At 49.9% G+C, this 19795-nt stretch overlaps 1 protein-coding gene across 1 annotated transcript in view; it reads right to left on the bottom strand.

Annotated features, from left to right (window-relative positions):
• LOC134945905 (integrin alpha-M-like) overlaps positions 1-19795 on the bottom strand; it is a 234564-nt gene that overhangs the window by 190386 nt on the left and 24383 nt on the right. The window contains exon 5 of the mRNA XM_063935462.1: positions 15884-15998. Coding sequence (XP_063791532.1) covers positions 15884-15998 — 115 coding nt within the window. The remainder of the gene's footprint in view (positions 1-15883; positions 15999-19795) is intronic.

The following is a 19795-nucleotide window of genomic DNA, read 5'->3' as shown; positions in this document are numbered from 1 at the left end:
TACCTGGGTGGAGGTCAGCCCCCATTGTAGAAGTAATGGGAATCAGATACTATGAGATAAGGCGTGTCTCTCCCTCAGCTATGTACCTGGATGGAGGTCAGCTCCCATTGTAGGTGTAATGGGATACAGATACTATGAGAAGGCGTGGCTCTCCCTCACCTATGTACCTGGATGGAGGTCAGCTCCCATTGTAGGTGTAATAGGATACAGATACTATGAGATAAGGCGTGGCTCTCCCTCACCTATGTACCTGGATGGAGGTCAGCCCCCATTGTAGGTGTAATGGGATACAGATACTATGAGATAAGGCGTGGCTCTCCCTCACCTATGTACCTGCATGGAGGTCAGCCCCCATTGTAGGTGTAATAGGAATCAGATACTATGAGATAAGGCGTGGCTCTCCCTCACCTATGTACCTGGATGGAGGTCAGCCCCCATTGTAGGTGTAATAGGATACAGATACTATGAGATAAGGCGTGGCTCTCCCTCACCTATGTACCTGGATGGAGGTCAGCCCTCATTGTAGGTGTAATGGGATACAGATACTATGAGATAAGGCGTGGCTCTCCCTCACCTATGTACCTGGATGAAGGTCAGCCCCCAATGTAGGTGTAATAGGAATCAGATACTATGAGATAAAGCGTGGCTCTCCCTCACCTATGTACCTGGATGGAGGTCAGCCCCCATTGTAGGTGTAATAGGAATCAGATACTATGAGATAAGGCGTGGCTCTCCCTCACCTATGTACCTGGATGGAGGTCATCCCCCATTGTAGGTGTAATGGGAATCAGATACTATGAGATAAAGCGTGTCTCTCCCTCACCTATGTACCTGGATGGAGGTCATCCCCCATTGTAGGTGTAATGGGAATCAGATACTATGAGATAAGGCGTGGCTCTCCCTCACCTATGTACCTCAATGGAGGTGAGCCCCCATTGTAGGTGTAATGGGAATGAGATACTATGAGATAAGGCGAGGCTCTCCCTCACCTATGTACCTGGATGGAGGTCATCCCCCATTGTAGGTGTAATAGGAATCAGATACTATGAGATAAGGCGTGGCTCTCCCTCACCTATGTACCTGGATGGAGGTCATCCCCCATTGTAGGTGTAATAGGATACAGATACTATGAGATAAGGCGTGGCTCTCCCTCACCTATGTACCTGGATGGAGGTCAGCCCCCATTGTAGGTGTAATAGGAATCAGATACTATGAGATAAGGCATGGCTCTCCCTCACCTATGTACCTGGATGGAGGTCAGCCCCCATTGTAGGTGTAATAGGAATCAGTTACTATGAGATAAGGCGTGGCTCTCCCTCACCTATGTACCTGGATGGAGGTCAGCCCCCATTGTAGAAGTAATGGGAATCAGATACTATGAGATAAGGCGTGGCTCTCCCTCACCTATGTACCTGGATGGAGGTCAGCTCCCATTGTAGGTGTAATGGGATACAGATACTATGAGGTAAGGCGTGGCTCTCCCTCACCTATGTACCTGGATGGAGGTCAGCCCCCAATGTAGGTGTAATGGGATACAGATACTATGAGATAAGGCGTGTCTCTCCCTCACCTATGTACCTGGATGGAGGTCATCCCCCATTGTAGGTGTAATAGGAATCAGATACTATGAGATAAGGCGTGGCTCTCCCTCACCTATGTACCTGCATGGAGGTCAGCCCCCATTGTAGTAGTAATGTGAATCAGATACTATGAGATAAGGCGTGGCTCTCCCTCACCTATGTACCTGGATGGAGGTCATCCCCCATTGTAGGTGTAATGGGATACAGATACTATGAGATAAGGCGTGTCTCTCCCTCACCTATGTACCTGGATGGAGGTCATCCCCCATTGTAGGTGTAATAGGAATCAGATACTATGAGATAAGGCGTGGCTCTCCCTCACCTATGTACCTGGATGGAGGTCAGCCCCCATTGTAGTAGTAATGTGAATCAGATACTATGAGATAAGGCGTGGCTCTCCCTCACCTATGTACCTGGATGGAGGTCATCCCCCATTGTAGGTGTAATGGGATACAGATACTATGAGATAAGGCGTGGCTCTCCCTCACCTATGTACCTGGATGGAGGTCAGCCCCCATTGTAGGTGTAATGGGATACAGATACTATGAGATAAGGCGTGTCTCTCCCTCACCTATGTACCTGGATGGAGGTCAGCCCCCATTGTAGAAGTAATGGGATATAGATACTATGAGATAAGGCGTGGCTCTCCCTCACCTATGTACCTGGATGGTGGTCAGCCCCCATTGTAGGTGTAATAGGAATCAGATACTATGAGATAAGGCGTGGCTCTCCCTCACCTATGTACCTGGATGGAGGTCATCCCCCATTGTAGGTGTAATAGGATACAGATACTATGAGATAAGGCGTGGCTCTCCCTCACCTATGTACCTGGATGGAGGTCATCCCCCATTGTAGGTGTAATAGGAATCAGATACTATGAGATAAGGCGTGGCTCTCCCTCACCTATGTACCTGGATGGAGGTCAGCGCCTATTGTAGGTGTAATAGGAATCAGATACTATGAGATAAGGCGTGGCTCTCCCTCACCTATGTACCTGGATGGAGGTAAGCCCCCATTGTAGGTGTAATAGGAATCAGATACTATGAGATAAGGCGTGGCTCTCCCTCACCTATGTAGCTGGATGAAGGTCAGCCCCCATTGTAGGTGTAATAGGAATCAGATACTATGAGATAAGGCGTGGCTCTCCCTCACCTATGTACCTGGATGGAGGTCAGCCCCCATTGTAGTAGTAATGCGAATCAGATACTATGAGATAAGGCGTGGCTCTCCCTCACATATGTACCTGGATGGAGGTCAGCCCCCATTGTAGGTGTAATGGGAATCAGATACTATGAGATAAGGCGTGGCTCTCCCTCACCTATGTACCTGGATGGAGGTCAGCCCCCATTGTAGGTGTAATAGGAATCAGATACTATGAGATAAGGTGTGGCTCTCCCTCACCTATGTACCTGGATGGAGGTCAGCCCCCATTGTAGGTGTAATGGGAATTAGATACTATGAGATAAGGCGAGGCTCTCCCTCACCTATGTACCTGGATGGAGGTCAGCCCCCATTGTAGGTGTAATGGGAATCAGATACTATGAGATAAGGCGTGGCTCTCCCTCACCTATGTACCTGGATGGAGGTCAGCCCCCATTGTAGGTGTAATAGGAATCAGATACTATGAGATAAGGCGTGGCTCTCCCTCACCTATGTACCTGGATGGAGGTCAGCCCCCATTGTAGATGTAATGGGAATCAGATAGTATGAGATAAGGCGTGGCTCTCCCTCACCTATGTACCTGGATGGAGGTCAGCCCCCATTGTAGATGTAATGGGAATCAGATACTATGAGATAAGGCGTGGCTCTCCCTCACCTATGTACCTGGATGGAGGTCAGCCCCCATTGTAGGTGTAATAGGAATCAGATATTATGAGATAAGGCGTGGCTCTCCCTCACCTATGTACCTGGATGGAGGTCATCCCCCATTGTAGGTGTAATGGGAATCAGATACTATGAGATAAGGCGTGGCTCTCCCTCACCTATGTACCTGGATGGAGGTCAGCCCCCATTGTAGTAGTAATGCGAATCAGATACTATGAGATAAGGCGTGGCTCTCCCTCACCTATGTACCTGGATGGAGGTCAGCCCCCATTGTAGTAGTAATGTGAATCAGATACTATGAGATAAGGCGTGGCTCTCCCTCACCTATGTACCTGGATGGAGGTCATCCCCCATTGTAGGTGTAATGGGATACAGATACTATGAGATAAGGCGTGTCTCTCCCTCACCTATGTACCTGGATGGAGGTCATCCCCCATTGTAGGTGTAATAGGAATCAGATACTATGAGATAAGGCGTGGCTCTCCCTCACCTATGTACCTGGATGGAGGTCAGCCCCCATTGTAGTAGTAATGTGAATCAGATACTATGAGATAAGGCGTGGCTCTCCCTCACCTATGTACCTGGATGGAGGTCATCCCCCATTGTAGGTGTAATGGGATACAGATACTATGAGATAAGGCGTGGCTCTCCCTCACCTATGTACCTGGATGGAGGTCAGCCCCCATTGTAGGTGTAATGGGATACAGATACTATGAGATAAGGCGTGTCTCTCCCTCACCTATGTACCTGGATGGAGGTCAGCCCCCATTGTAGAAGTAATGGGATATAGATACTATGAGATAAGGCGTGGCTCTCCCTCACCTATGTACCTGGATGGTGGTCAGCCCCCATTGTAGGTGTAATAGGAATCAGATACTATGAGATAAGGCGTGGCTCTCCCTCACCTATGTACCTGGATGGAGGTCATCCCCCATTGTAGGTGTAATAGGATACAGATACTATGAGATAAGGCGTGGCTCTCCCTCACCTATGTACCTGGATGGAGGTCATCCCCCATTGTAGGTGTAATAGGAATCAGATACTATGAGATAAGGCGTGGCTCTCCCTCACCTATGTACCTGGATGGAGGTCAGCGCCTATTGTAGGTGTAATAGGAATCAGATACTATGAGATAAGGCGTGGCTCTCCCTCACCTATGTACCTGGATGGAGGTAAGCCCCCATTGTAGGTGTAATAGGAATCAGATACTATGAGATAAGGCGTGGCTCTCCCTCACCTATGTAGCTGGATGAAGGTCAGCCCCCATTGTAGGTGTAATAGGAATCAGATACTATGAGATAAGGCGTGGCTCTCCCTCACCTATGTACCTGGATGGAGGTCAGCCCCCATTGTAGTAGTAATGCGAATCAGATACTATGAGATAAGGCGTGGCTCTCCCTCACATATGTACCTGGATGGAGGTCAGCCCCCATTGTAGGTGTAATGGGAATCAGATACTATGAGATAAGGCGTGGCTCTCCCTCACCTATGTACCTGGATGGAGGTCAGCCCCCATTGTAGGTGTAATAGGAATCAGATACTATGAGATAAGGTGTGGCTCTCCCTCACCTATGTACCTGGATGGAGGTCAGCCCCCATTGTAGGTGTAATGGGAATTAGATACTATGAGATAAGGCGTGGCTCTCCCTCACCTATGTACCTGGATGGAGGTCAGCCCCCATTGTAGGTGTAATGGGAATCAGATACTATGAGATAAGGCGTGGCTCTCCCTCACCTATGTACCTGGATGGAGGTCAGCCCCCATTGTAGGTGTAATAGGAATCAGATACTATGAGATAAGGCGTGGCTCTCCCTCACCTATGTACCTGGATGGAGGTCAGCCCCCATTGTAGATGTAATGGGAATCAGATAGTATGAGATAAGGCGTGGCTCTCCCTCACCTATGTACCTGGATGGAGGTCAGCCCCCATTGTAGATGTAATGGGAATCAGATACTATGAGATAAGGCGTGGCTCTCCCTCACCTATGTACCTGGATGGAGGTCAGCCCCCATTGTAGGTGTAATAGGAATCAGATATTATGAGATAAGGCGTGGCTCTCCCTCACCTATGTACCTGGATGGAGGTCATCCCCCATTGTAGGTGTAATGGGAATCAGATACTATGAGATAAGGCGTGGCTCTCCCTCACCTATGTACATGGATGGAGGTCAGCCCCCATTGTAGTAGTAATGCGAATCAGATACTATGAGATAAGGCGTGGCTCTCCCTCACCTATGTACCTGGATGGAGGTCAGCCCCCATTGTAAGTGTAATAGGAATCAGATACTATGACATAAGGCGTGGCTCTCCCTCACCAATGTACATGCATGGAGGTCAGCCCCCATTGTAGGTGTAATAGGAATCAGATATTATGAGATAAGGCGTGGCTCTCCCTCACCTATGTACCTGGATGGAGGTCATGCCCCATTGTAGGTATAATGGGAATCAGATACTATGAGATAAGGCGTGTCTCTCCCTCACCTATGTACCTGGATGGAGGTCAGCCCCCATTGTAGGTGTAATAGGAATCAGATACTATGAGATAAGGCGTGGCTCTCCCTCACCTATGTACCTGGATGGAGGTCAGCCCCCATTGTAGAAGTAATGGGAATCAGATACTATGAGATAAGGCGTGGCTCTCCCTCACCTATGTACCTGGATGGAGGTCATCCCCCATTGTAGGTGTAATGGGAATCAGATACAATGAGATAAGGCGTGGCTCTCCCTCACCTATGTACCTGGATGGAGGTCAGCCCCCATTGTAGGTGTAATGGGAATCAGATAGTATGAGATAAGGCGTGTCTCTCCCTCACCTATGTACCTGGATGGAGGTCAGCCCCCATTGTAGAAGTAATGGGAATCAGATACTATGAGATAAGGCGTGGCTCTCCCTCACCTATGTACCTGGATGGAGGTCAGCCCCCATTGTAGGTGTAATGGGAATCAGATACTATGAGATAAGGCGTGTCTCTCCCTCACATATGTACCTGGATGGAGGTCAGCCCCCATTGTAGAAGTAATGGGAATCAGATACTATGAGATAAGGCGTGGCTCTCCCTCACCTATGTACCTGGATGGAGGTCAGCCCCCATTGCAGATGTAATGGGAATCAGATACTATGAGATAAGGCGTGGCTCTCCCTCACCTATGTACCTGGATGGAGGTCAGCCCCCATTGTAGATGTAATGGGAATCAGATACTATGAGATAAGGCGTGGCTCTCCCTCACCTATGTACCTGGATGGAGGTCAGCCCCCATTGTAGATGTAATGGGAATCAGATACTATGAGATAAGGCGTGGCTCTCCCTCACCTATGTACCTGGATGGAGGTCAGCCCCCATTGTAGGTGTAATAGGAATCAGATATTATGAGATAAGGCGTGGCTCTCCCTCACCTATGTACCTGGATGGAGGTCATCCCCCATTATAGGTGTAATGGGAATCAGATACTATGAGATAAGGCGTATCTCTCCCTCACCTATATACCTGGATGGAGGTCAGCCCCCATTGTAGGTGTAATGGGATACAGATACTATGAGATAAGGCGTGGCTCTCCCTCACCTATGTACCTGGATGGAGGTCAGCCCCCATTGTAGGTGTAATAGGAATCAGATACTATGAGATAAGGCGTGGCTCTCCCTCACCTATGTACCTGGATGGAGGTCAGCCCCCATTGTAGAAGTAAAGGGAATCAGATACTATGAGATAAGGCGTGGCTCTCCCTCACCTATGTACCTGGATGGAGGTCATCCCCCATTGTAGGTGTAATGGGAATCAGATACTATGAGATAAGGCGTGGCTCTCCCTCACCTATGTACCTGGCTGGAGGTCAGCCCCCATTGTAGGTGTAATGGGAATCAGATACTATGAGATAAGGCGTGTCTCTCCCTCACCTATGTACCTGGATGGAGGTCAGCCCCCATTGTAGAAGTAATGGGAATCAGATACTATGAGATAAGGCGTGGCTCTCCCTCACCTATGTACCTGGATGGAGGTCAGCCCCCATTGTAGGTGTAATGGGATATAGATACTATGAGATAAGGCGTGTCTCTCCCTCACCTATGTACCTGGATGGAGGTCAGCCCCCATTGTAGATGTAATGGGAATCAGATACTATGAGATAAGGCGTGGCTCTCCCTCACCTATGTACCTGGATGGAGGTCAGCCCCCATTGTAGGTGTAATAGGATACAGATACTATGAGATAAGGCGTGGCTCTCCCTCACCTATGTACCTGGATGGAGGTCAGCCCCCATTGTAGGTGTAATAGGATACAGATACTATGAGATAAGGCGTGGCTCTCCCTCACCTATGTACCTGGATGGAGGTCAGCCCCCATTGTAGGTGTAATAGGAATCAGATACTATGAGATAAGGCGTGGCTCTTCCTCACCTATGTACCTGGATGGAGGTCAGCCCCCATTGTAGGTGTAATAGGATACAGATACTATGAGATAAGGCGTGGCTCTCCCTCACCTATGTACCTGGATGGAGGTCAGCCCCCATTGTAGAAGTAATGGGAATCAGAAACTATGAGATAAGGCGTGGCTCTCCCTCACCTATGTACCTGGATGGAGGTCAGCCCCCATTGTAGAAGTAATGGGATACAGATACTATGAGATAAGGTGTGGCTCTCCCTCACCTATGTACCTGGATGGAGGTCAGCCCCCATTGTAGAAGTAATAGGAATCAGATATTATGAGATAAGGCGTGGCTCTCCCTCACCTATGTACCTGGATGGAGGTCAGCCCCCATTGTAGGTGTAATAGGATACAGATACTATGAGATAAGGCGTGGCTCTCCCTCACCTATGTACCTGGATGGAGGTCAGCCCCCATTGTAGGTGTAATAGGATACAAATACTATGAGATAAGGCGTGGCTCTCCCTCACCTATGTACCTGGATGGAGGTCAGCCCCCATTGTAGGTGTAATAGGAATCAGATACTATGAGATAAGGCGTGGCTCTTCCTCACCTATGTACCTGGATGGAGGTCAGCCCCCATTGTAGGTGTAATAGGATACAGATACTATGAGATAAGGCGTGGCTCTCCCTCACCTATGTACCTGGATGGAGGTCAGCCCCCATTGTAGAAGTAATGGGAATCAGAAACTATGAGATAAGGCGTGGCTCTCCCTCACCTATGTACCTGGATGGAGGTCAGCCCCCATTGTAGAAGTAATGGGATACAGATACTATGAGATAAGGTGTGGCTCTCCCTCACCTATGTACCTGGATGGAGGTCAGCCCCCATTGTAGAAGTAATAGGAATCAGATATTATGAGATACGGCGTGGCTCTCCCTCACCTATGTACCTGGATGGAGGTCATCCCCCATTGTAGGTGTAATGGGAATCAGATACTATGAGATAAGGCGTGGCTCTCCCTCACCTATGTACCTGGATGGAGGTCAGCCCCCATTGTAGGTGTAATGGGATACAGATACTATGAGATAAGGCGTGGCTCTCCCTCACCTATGTACCTGGATGGAGGTCAGCCCCCATTGTAAGTGTAATGGGAATCAGATACTATGAAATAAGGCGGGGCTCTCCCTCACCTATGTACCTGGATGGAGGTCATCCCCCATTGTAGGTGTAATAGGAATAAGATACTATGAGATAAGGCGTGGCTCTCCCTCACCTATGTAGCTGGATGAAGGTCAGCCCCCATTGTAGGTGTAATAGGAATCAGATACTATGAGATAAGGCGTGGCTCTCCCTCACCTATGTACCTGGATGGAGGTCAGCCCCCATTGTAGTAGTAATGTGAATTAGATACTATGAGATAAGGCGTGGCTCTCCCTCACCTATGTACCTGGATGGAGGTCAGCCCCCATTGTAAGTGTAATGGGAATCAGATACTATGAGATAAGGCGTGGCTCTCCCTCACCTATGTACCTGGATGGAGGTCAGCCCCCATTGTAGGTGTAATAGGAATCAGATACTATGAGATAAGGCGTGGCTCTCCCTCACCTATGTACCTGGATGGAGGTCATCCCCCATTGTAGGTGTAATGGGAATCAGATAGTATGAGATAAGGCGTGGCTCTCCCTCACCTATGTACCTGGATGGAGGTCAGCCCCCATTGTAGATGTAATGGGAATCAGATACTATGAGATAAGGCGTGGCTCTCCCTCACCTATGTACCTGGATGGAGGTCAGCCCCCATTGTAGGTGTAATAGGAATCAGATATTATGAGATAAGGCGTGGCTCTCCCTCACCTATGTACCTGGATGGAGGTCATCCCCCATTGTAGGTGTAATGGGAATCAGATACTATGAGATAAGGCGTGGCTCTCCCTCACCTATGTACCTGGATGGAGGTCAGCCCCCATTGTAGTAGTAATGCGAATCAGATACTATGAGATAAGGCGTGGCTCTCCCTCACCTATGTACCTGGATGGAGGTCAGCCCCCATTGTAGGTGTAATAGGAATCAGATACTATGAGATAAGGCGTGGCTCTCCCTCACCTATGTACCTGCATGGAGGTCAGCCCCCATTGTAGGTGTAATAGGAATCAGATATTATGAGATAAGGCGTGGCTCTCCCTCACCTATGTACCTGGATGGAGGTCATGCCCCATTGTAGGTATAATGGGAATCAGATACTATGAGATAAGGCGTGTCTCTCCCTCACCTATGTACCTGGATGGAGGTCAGCCCCCATTGTAGGTGTAATAGGAATCAGATACTATGAGATAAGGCGTGGCTCTCCCTCACCTATGTACCTGGATGGAGGTCAGCCCCCATTGTAGAAGTAATGGGAATCAGATACTATGAGATAAGGCGTGGCTCTCCCTCACCTATGTACCTGGATGGAGGTCATCCCCCATTGTAGGTGTAATGGGAATCAGATACTATGAGATAAGGCGTGGCTCTCCCTCACCTATGTACCTGGATGGAGGTCAGCCCCCATTGTAGGTGTAATGGGAATCAGATAGTATGAGATAAGGCGTGTCTCTCCCTCACCTATGTACCTGGATGGAGGTCAGCCCCCATTGTAGAAGTAATGGGAATCAGATACTATGAGATAAGGCGTGGCTCTCCCTCACCTATGTACCTGGATGGAGGTCAGCCCCCATTGTAGGTGTAATGGGAATCAGATACTATGAGATAAGGCGTGTCTCTCCCTCACATATGTACCTGGATGGAGGTCAGCCCCCATTGTAGAAGTAATGGGAATCAGATACTATGAGATAAGGCGTGGCTCTCCCTCACCTATGTACCTGGATGGAGGTCAGCCCCCATTGTAGATGTAATGGGAATCAGATACTATGAGATAAGGCGTGGCTCTCCCTCACCTATGTACCTGGATGGAGGTCAGCCCCCATTGTAGATGTAATGGGAATCAGATACTATGAGATAAGGCGTGGCTCTCCCTCACCTATGTACCTGGATGGAGGTCAGCCCCCATTGTAAGTGTAATGGGAATCAGATACTATGAAATAAGGCGGGGCTCTCCCTCACCTATGTACCTGGATGGAGGTCATCCCCCATTGTAGGTGTAATAGGAATAAGATACTATGAGATAAGGCGTGGCTCTCCCTCACCTATGTAGCTGGATGAAGGTCAGCCCCCATTGTAGGTGTAATAGGAATCAGATACTATGAGATAAGGCGTGGCTCTCCCTCACCTATGTACCTGGATGGAGGTCAGCCCCCATTGTAGTAGTAATGTGAATTAGATACTATGAGATAAGGCGTGGCTCTCCCTCACCTATGTACCTGGATGGAGGTCAGCCCCCATTGTAAGTGTAATGGGAATCAGATACTATGAGATAAGGCGTGGCTCTCCCTCACCTATGTACCTGGATGGAGGTCAGCCCCCATTGTAGGTGTAATAGGAATCAGATACTATGAGATAAGGCGTGGCTCTCCCTCACCTATGTACCTGGATGGAGGTCATCCCCCATTGTAGGTGTAATGGGAATCAGATAGTATGAGATAAGGCGTGGCTCTCCCTCACCTATGTACCTGGATGGAGGTCAGCCCCCATTGTAGATGTAATGGGAATCAGATACTATGAGATAAGGCGTGGCTCTCCCTCACCTATGTACCTGGATGGAGGTCAGCCCCCATTGTAGATGTAATGGGAATCAGATACTATGAGATAAGGCGTGGCTCTCCCTCACCTATGTACCTGGATGGAGGTCAGCCCCCATTGTAGGTGTAATAGGAATCAGAAATTATGAGATAAGGCGTGGCTCTCCCTCACCTATGTACCTGGATGGAGGTCATCCCCCATTGTAGGTGTAATGGGAATCAGATACTATGAGATAAGGCGTGGCTCTCCCTCACCTATGTACCTGGATGGAGGTCAGCCCCCATTGTAGTAGTAATGCGAATCAGATACTATGAGATAAGGCGTGGCTCTCCCTCACCTATGTACCTGGATGGAGGTCAGCCCCCATTGTAGGTGTAATAGGAATCAGATACTATGAGATAAGGCGTGGCTCTCCCTCACCTATGTACCTGCATGGAGGTCAGCCCCCATTGTAGGTGTAATAGGAATCAGATATTATGAGATAAGGCGTGGCTCTCCCTCACCTATGTACCTGGATGGAGGTCATGCCCCATTGTAGGTATAATGGGAATCCGATACTATGAGATAAGGCGTGTCTCTCCCTCACCTATGTACCTGGATGGAGGTCAGCCCCCATTGTAGGTGTAATAGGAATCAGATACTATGAGATAAGGCGTGGCTCTCCCTCACCTATGTACCTGGATGGAGGTCAGCCCCCATTGTAGAAGTAATGGGAATCAGATACTATGAGATAAGGCGTGGCTCTCCCTCACCTATGTACCTGGATGGAGGTCATCCCCCATTGTAGGTGTAATGGGAATCAGATACTATGAGATAAGGCGTGGCTCTCCCTCACCTATGTACCTGGATGGAGGTCAGCCCCCATTGTAGGTGTAATGGGAATCAGATAGTATGAGATAAGGCGTGTCTCTCCCTCACCTATGTACCTGGATGGAGGTCAGCCCCCATTGTAGAAGTAATGGGAATCAGATACTATGAGATAAGGCGTGGCTCTCCCTCACCTATGTACCTGGATGGAGGTCAGCCCCCATTGTAGGTGTAATGGGAATCAGATACTATGAGATAAGGCGTGTCTCTCCCTCACATATGTACCTGGATGGAGGTCAGCCCCCATTGTAGAAGTAATGGGAATCAGATACTATGAGATAAGGCGTGGCTCTCCCTCACCTATGTACCTGGATGGAGGTCAGCCCCCATTGTAGATGTAATGGGAATCAGATACTATGAGATAAGGCGTGGCTCTCCCTCACCTATGTACCTGGATGGAGGTCAGCCCCCATTGTAGATGTAATGGGAATCAGATACTATGAGATAAGGCGTGGCTCTCCCTCACCTATGTACCTGGATGGAGGTCAGCCCCCATTGTAGATGTAATGGGAATCAGATACTATGAGATAAGGCGTGGCTCTCCCTCACCTATGTACCTGGATGGAGGTCAGCCCCCATTGTAGGTGTAATAGGAATCAGATATTATGAGATAAGGCGTGGCTCTCCCTCACCTATGTACCTGGATGGAGGTCATCCCCCATTATAGGTGTAATGGGAATCAGATACTATGAGATAAGGCGTATCTCTCCCTCACCTATATACCTGGATGGAGGTCAGCCCCCATTGTAGGTGTAATGGGATACAGATACTATGAGATAAGGCGTGGCTCTCCCTCACCTATGTACCTGGATGGAGGTCAGCCCCCATTGTAGGTGTAATAGGAATCAGATACTATGAGATAAGGCGTGGCTCTCCCTCACCTATGTACCTGGATGGAGGTCAGCCCCCATTGTAGAAGTAATGGGAATCAGATACTATGAGATAAGGCGTGGCTCTCCCTCACCTATGTACCTGGATGGAGGTCATCCCCCATTGTAGGTGTAATGGGAATCAGATACTATGAGATAAGGCGTGGCTCTCCCTCACCTATGTACCTGGATGGAGGTCAGCCCCCATTGTAGGTGTAATGGGAATCAGATACTATGAGATGAGGCGTGTCTCTCCCTCACCTATGTACCTGGATGGAGGTCAGCCCCCATTGTAGAAGTAATGGGAATCAGATACTATGAGATAAGGCGTGGCTCTCCCTCACCTATGTACCTGGATGGAGGTCAGCCCCCATTGTAGGTGTAATGGGATATAGATACTATGAGATAAGGCGTGTCTCTCCCTCACCTATGTACCTGGATGGAGGTCAGCCCCCATTGTAGATGTAATGGGAATCAGATACTATGAGATAAGGCGTGGCTCTCCCTCACCTATGTACCTGGATGGAGGTCAGCCCCCATTGTAGGTGTAATAGGATACAGATACTATGAGATAAGGCGTGGCTCTCCCTCACCTATGTACCTGGATGGAGGTCAGCCCCCATTGTAGGTGTAATAGGATACAGATACTATGAGATAAGGCGTGGCTCTCCCTCACCTATGTACCTGGATGGAGGTCAGCCCCCATTGTAGGTGTAATAGGAATCAGATACTATGAGATAAGGCGTGGCTCTTCCTCACCTATGTACCTGGATGGAGGTCAGGCCCCATTGTAGGTGTAATAGGATACAGATACTATGAGATAAGGCGTGGCTCTCCCTCACCTATGTACCTGGATGGAGGTCAGCCCCCATTGTAGAAGTAATGGGAATCAGATACTATGAGATAAGGCGTGGCTCTCCCTCACCTATGTACCTGGATGGAGGTCAGCCCCCATTGTAGAAGTAATGGGATACAGATACTATGAGATAAGGTGTGGCTCTCCCTCACCTATGTACCTGGATGGAGGTCAGCCCCCATTGTAGAAGTAATAGGAATCAGATACTATGAGATAAGGCGTGGCTCTCCCTCACCTATGTACCTGGATGGAGGTCAGCCCCCATTGTAGAAGTAATGGGAATCAGATACTATGAGATAAGGCGTGGCTCTCCCTCACCTATGTACCTGGATGGAGGTCATCCCCCATTGTAGGTGTAATGGGAATCAGATACTATGAGATAAGGCGTGGCTCTCCCTCACCTATGTACCTGGATGGAGGTCAGCCCCCATTGTAGGTGTAATGGGATACAGATACTATGAGATAAGGCGTGGCTCTCCCTCACCTATGTACCTGGATGGAGGTCAGCCCCCATTGTAAGTGTAATGGGAATCAGATACTATGAAATAAGGCGGGGCTCTCCCTCACCTATGTACCTGGATGGAGGTCATCCCCCATTGTAGGTGTAATAGGAATAAGATACTATGAGATAAGGCGTGGCTCTCCCTCACCTATGTAGCTGGATGAAGGTCAGCCCCCATTGTAGGTGTAATAGGAATCAGATACTATGAGATAAGGCGTGGCTCTCCCTCACCTATGTACCTGGATGGAGGTCAGCCCCCATTGTAGTAGTAATGTGAATTAGATACTATGAGATAAGGCGTGGCTCTCCCTCACCTATGTACCTGGATGGAGGTCAGCCCCCATTGTAAGTGTAATGGGAATCAGATACTATGAGATAAGGCGTGGCTCTCCCTCACCTATGTACCTGGATGGAGGTCAGCCCCCATTGTAGGTGTAATAGGAATCAGAATCTATGAGATAAGGCGTGGCTCTCCCTCACCTATGTACCAGGAAGGAGGTCATCCCCCATTGTAGGTGTAATAGGATACAGATACTATGAGATAAGGCGAGGCTCTCCCTCACCTATGTACCTGGATGGAGGTCAGCCCCCACTGTAGGTGTAATGGGATACAGATACTATGAAATAAGGCGTGGCTCTCCCTCACCTATGTACCTGGATGGAGGTCAGCTCCCATTGTAGGTGTAATAGGAATCAGATACTATGAGATAAGGCGTGGCTCTCCCTCACCTATGTACCTGGATGGAGGTCAGCCCCCATTGTAGGTGTAATGGGATACAGATACTATGAGATAAGGCGTGGCTCTCCCTCACCTATGTACCTGGATGGAGGTCAGCCCCCATTGTAGGTGTAATGGGATACAGATACTATGAGATAAGGCGTGGCTCTCCCTCACCTATGTACCTGGATGGAGGTCAGCCCCCATTGTAGGTGTAATGGGATACAGATACTATGAGATAAGGCGTGGCTCTCCCTCACCTATGTACCTGTATGGAGGTCAGCCCCCATTGTAAGTGTAATGGGAATCAGATACTATGAGATAAGGCGTGGCTCTCCCTCACCTATGTACCTGGATGGAGGTCAGCCCCCATTGTAGGTGTAATAGGAATCAGATACTATGAGATAAGGCGTGGCTCTCCCTCACCTATGTACCTGGATGGAGGTCAGCCCCCATTGTAGGTGTAATGGGAATCAGATACTATGAGATAAGGCGTGGCTCTCCCTCACCTATGTACCTGGATGGAGGTCAGCCCCCATTGTAGGTGTAATAGGAATCAGATACTATGAGATAAGGCGTGGCTCTCCCTCACCTATGTACGTAGATGCATGTAGTGACCATGGAGGTACCTGGTAGAGAAGCCGGTATGGTGTCTTGTGTTCTCAGGTTTCGGTCCAGCTGGTAGCAGCGTCCATTTACATAGATGTTCTGCCCACATGTCCTCTGCAGGGTCGGCCCACACGCCTGGAAGGGAGATAACACACATATTACAGAATGGCCTTCACTCTAACATCACTCACACTTTCCACAAGAATCAAATATAGTCCTCACACTACACCCCCCTATACTACTCACACTGGTACTGTACACCCTCTTACATCTGTGCTCATAGCGCCATGCAGTACACAGTTTAACCACTAGGTGGCGAATGCTCCACGGGTGAAATATACAGCACTGAAAACAATATTGTGTCAGCGGACGGTGATCCCTGATAATCCGGCCAATCACATTCAGGCAGTGTAAACAGTCACTGGGCTCGGCACCTCCTCCCAAGCTTCATCTGTATGCTGCTGTATGCCACCAAGCTGCGTTGGACTCTAAAGCGCTAATGACTCTGTAGTGCACCTTACTGTAGAAGTGACGCAAACTGGCACACATACTGTAATTTTGGTGGTTAGAAGACGCACTCTCAGCATTCACAAAATGAGTTGAATTCATGTTCAGTAACGCTCGGGCACTCTGCTGAACTCTCCCAGCATCATTCACTTCTATACAATGCCACCGCATGCTGAGCCTGCTATTGATATTGTATTGTACACCTTACATAGCATAAAGACGCACGCTTAACATCACATACTAAACAGGGGTGGCTGCAGCCATGACTGGCTTGCGTGGCTGAGTGGGTAAGGTGAGCGCGTTACGTAGCTGGTGCCTCAGGTACGCGTCCCGAACAGGGACGGTGTCATTGTGTAATTCATTCTTTTATTTTTTACTACAGTACACGACTGGCCTGCTTGTCAGGGCTTGCTATTGAATTGTATAGTATTCTGTGCTATATCCATCTGCTGCTATTGTATTCAGCACTGTAGTTTTCATTGATGGCGCAATCGCCACCCAGTGGTGAAGCTGTGTATTGCATGCTGTGGAATCTGTTGCGCCTTAGTACGCCTTACAACGCCAACCTTCGCTACAGCAAAGACGAGCATGGCTACATCTGTATATCACTACAGTATATAGCATTTGTAATGTCCTTGAAATACACCATGGTGACAGTTTAAAAACCATCACCCAGGTAATTATTGCCGTTACATGTGCACCAGTTATGTGTTCCTAGTATTTATTATACAGTAGCACTAATATGTAACTATGTGACTGATCTGCAGATTATTCTGGCGCAGACCATCTCTCTCTATGATGTGCAATCAATGGATTTACACTGAGCTCAAAAGAGCCGCTTACTGGGAGAGACGGGAGAGGAGAGATGGGAGAGGAGAGACGGGAGAGGAGAGATGGGAGAGGAGAGACAGGAGACGGGAGAGGAGAGAGGAGAGATGGGAGAGGAGAGACCTGAGAGACAGTAGAGGAGAGACGGGAGAGGAGAGATGGGAGAGCAGAGACGAGACGAGACAGGAAAGATGTGAAAGGAGAGATGGGAGAGGAGAAACAGGAGAGGAGAGAGGAGGGACGGTAGAGGAGAGAGACGGGAGAGGAGAGATGGGAGAGCAGAGACGAGACGAGACAGGAAAGATGGGAAAGGAGAGATGGGAGAGGAGAGACAGGAGAGGAGAGAGGAGGGACGGTAGAGGAGAGAGACGGGAGAGGAGAGATGGGAGAGCAGAGATGAGACGAGACAGGAAAGATGGGAAAGGAGAGATGGGAGAGGAGAAACAGGAGAGGAGAGAGGAGGGACGGTAGAGGAGAGAGATGGGAGAGGAGAGATGGGAGAGCAGAGATGAGACGAGACAGGAAAGATGGGAAAGGAGAGATGGGAGAGGAGAAACAGGAGAGGAGAGAGGAGGGACGGTAGAGGAGAGAGACGGGAGAGGAGAGACGGGAGAGCAGAGATGAGACGAGACAGGAAAGATGGGAAAGGAGAGATGGGAGAGGAGAGATAGGAGAGGAGAGAGGAGGGACGGTAGAGGAGAGAGACGGGAGAGGAGAGACCTGAGAGACAGGAGAGGACAGAGGAGGGACGGGAGAGGAGAGACGGGAGAGGAGAGACCTGAAAGTTGGGAGAGTAGACACGGGAGAGGAGAGGAGAGAGAGGAGAGACGGGAGAGATGGGAGAGGGCAGAGGAGGGACGGAGAGGAGAGACGGGAGAGAAGAGATGGGAGAGGAGAGACAGGAGAGGAGAGATGGGAGAGGAGGGACGGGAGAGGAGAGACAGGAGACGGGAGAGGAGAGACCTGAGAGACAGTAGAGGAGAGACGGGAGAGGAGAGATGGGAGAGCAGAGACGAGACGAGACAGGAAAGATGGGAAAGGAGAGATGGGAGAGCAGAGACGAGACAGGAGAGATGGGAGAGGAGAGACAGGAGAGGAGAGAGGAGGGACGGTAGAGGAGAGAGACGGGAGAGGAGAGACCTGAGAGACAGGAGAGGGCAGAGGAGGGACGGGAGAGGAGGGACAGGAGAGGAGAGACCTGAAAGTTGGGAGAGTAGACACGGGAGAGGAGAGGAGAGAGAGGAGAGACGGGAGAGATGGAAGAGGGCAGAGGAGGGACGGAGAGGAGAGACGGGAGAGAAGAGATGGGAGAGGAGAGACAGGAGAGGAGAGATGGGAGAGGAGAGACAGGAGACGGGAGAGGAGAGACCTGAGAGACAGTAGAGGAGAGACGGGAGAGGAGAGATGGGAGAGCAGAGACGAGACGAGACAGGAAAGATGGGAAAGGAGAGATGGGAGAGGAGAGACAGAAGAGGAGAGAGGAGGGACGGTAGAGGAGAGAGATGGGAGAGGAGAGACCTGAGAGACAGGAGAGGACAGAGGAGGGACAGGAGAGGAGAGACCTGAAAGTTGGGAGAGTAGACACGGTAGAGGAGAGGAGAGAGAGGAGAGACAGGAGAGATGGGAGAGGGCAGAGGAGGGACGGAGAGGAGAGACGGGAGAGAAGAGATGGGAGAGGAGAGACAGGAGAGGAGAGATGGGAGAGGAGGGACGGGAGAGGAGAGACAGGAGACGGGAGAGGAGAGACCTGAGAGACAGTAGAGGAGAGACGGGAGAGGAGAGATGGGAGAGCAGAGACGAGACGAGACAGGAAAGATGGGAAAGGAGAGATGGGAGAGGAGAGACCTGAAAGTTGGGAGAGTAGACACGGGAGAGGAGAGGAGAGAGAGGAGAGACGGGAGAGTTGGGAGAGGGCAGAGGAGGGACGGAGAGGAGAGACGGGAGAGAAGAGATGGGAGAGGAGAGACAGGAGAGGAGAGATGGGAAAGGAGGGACGGGAGAGGAGAGAAAGGAGACGGGAGAGGAGAGATGGGAGAGGAGAGACCTGAGAGACAGTAGAGGAGAGACGGGAGAGGAGAGATGGGAGAGCAGAGACGAGACGAGACAGGAAAGATGGGAAATGAGAGATGGGAGAGGAGAGACAGGAGAGGAGAGAGGAGGGACGGTAGAGGAGAGAGACGGGAGAGGAGAGATGGGAGAGAGAGACGAGACGAAACAGGAAAGATGGGAAAGGAGAGATGGGAGAGGAGAGACAGGAGAGGAGAGAGGAGGGACGGTAGAGGAGAGAGACGGGAGAGGAGAGGAGAGACCTGAGAGACAGGAGAGGACAGAGGAGGGACGGGAGAGGAGAGACGGGAGAGGAGAGACCTGAAAGTTGGGAGAGTAGACACGGGAGAGGAGAGGAGAGAGAGGAGAGACGGGAGAGATGGGAGAGGGCAGAGGAGGGACAGAGAGGAGAGACGGGAGAGAAGAGATGGGAGAGGAGAGACAGGAGAGGAGAGATGGGAGAGGAGGGACGGGAGAGGAGAGAGAGGAGACGGGAGAGGAGTGACCTGAGAGACAGTAGATGAGAGACGGGAGAGGAGAGATGGGAGAGC

The sequence above is a fragment of the Pseudophryne corroboree genome, chromosome 7 (assembly GCF_028390025.1).
Source record: "Pseudophryne corroboree isolate aPseCor3 chromosome 7, aPseCor3.hap2, whole genome shotgun sequence".
NCBI lineage: Eukaryota > Metazoa > Chordata > Amphibia > Anura > Myobatrachidae > Pseudophryne > Pseudophryne corroboree.
The sequence above is the reverse complement of the archived record's forward strand: the minus strand, read 5'-3'. Positions and strand labels throughout refer to the sequence as shown.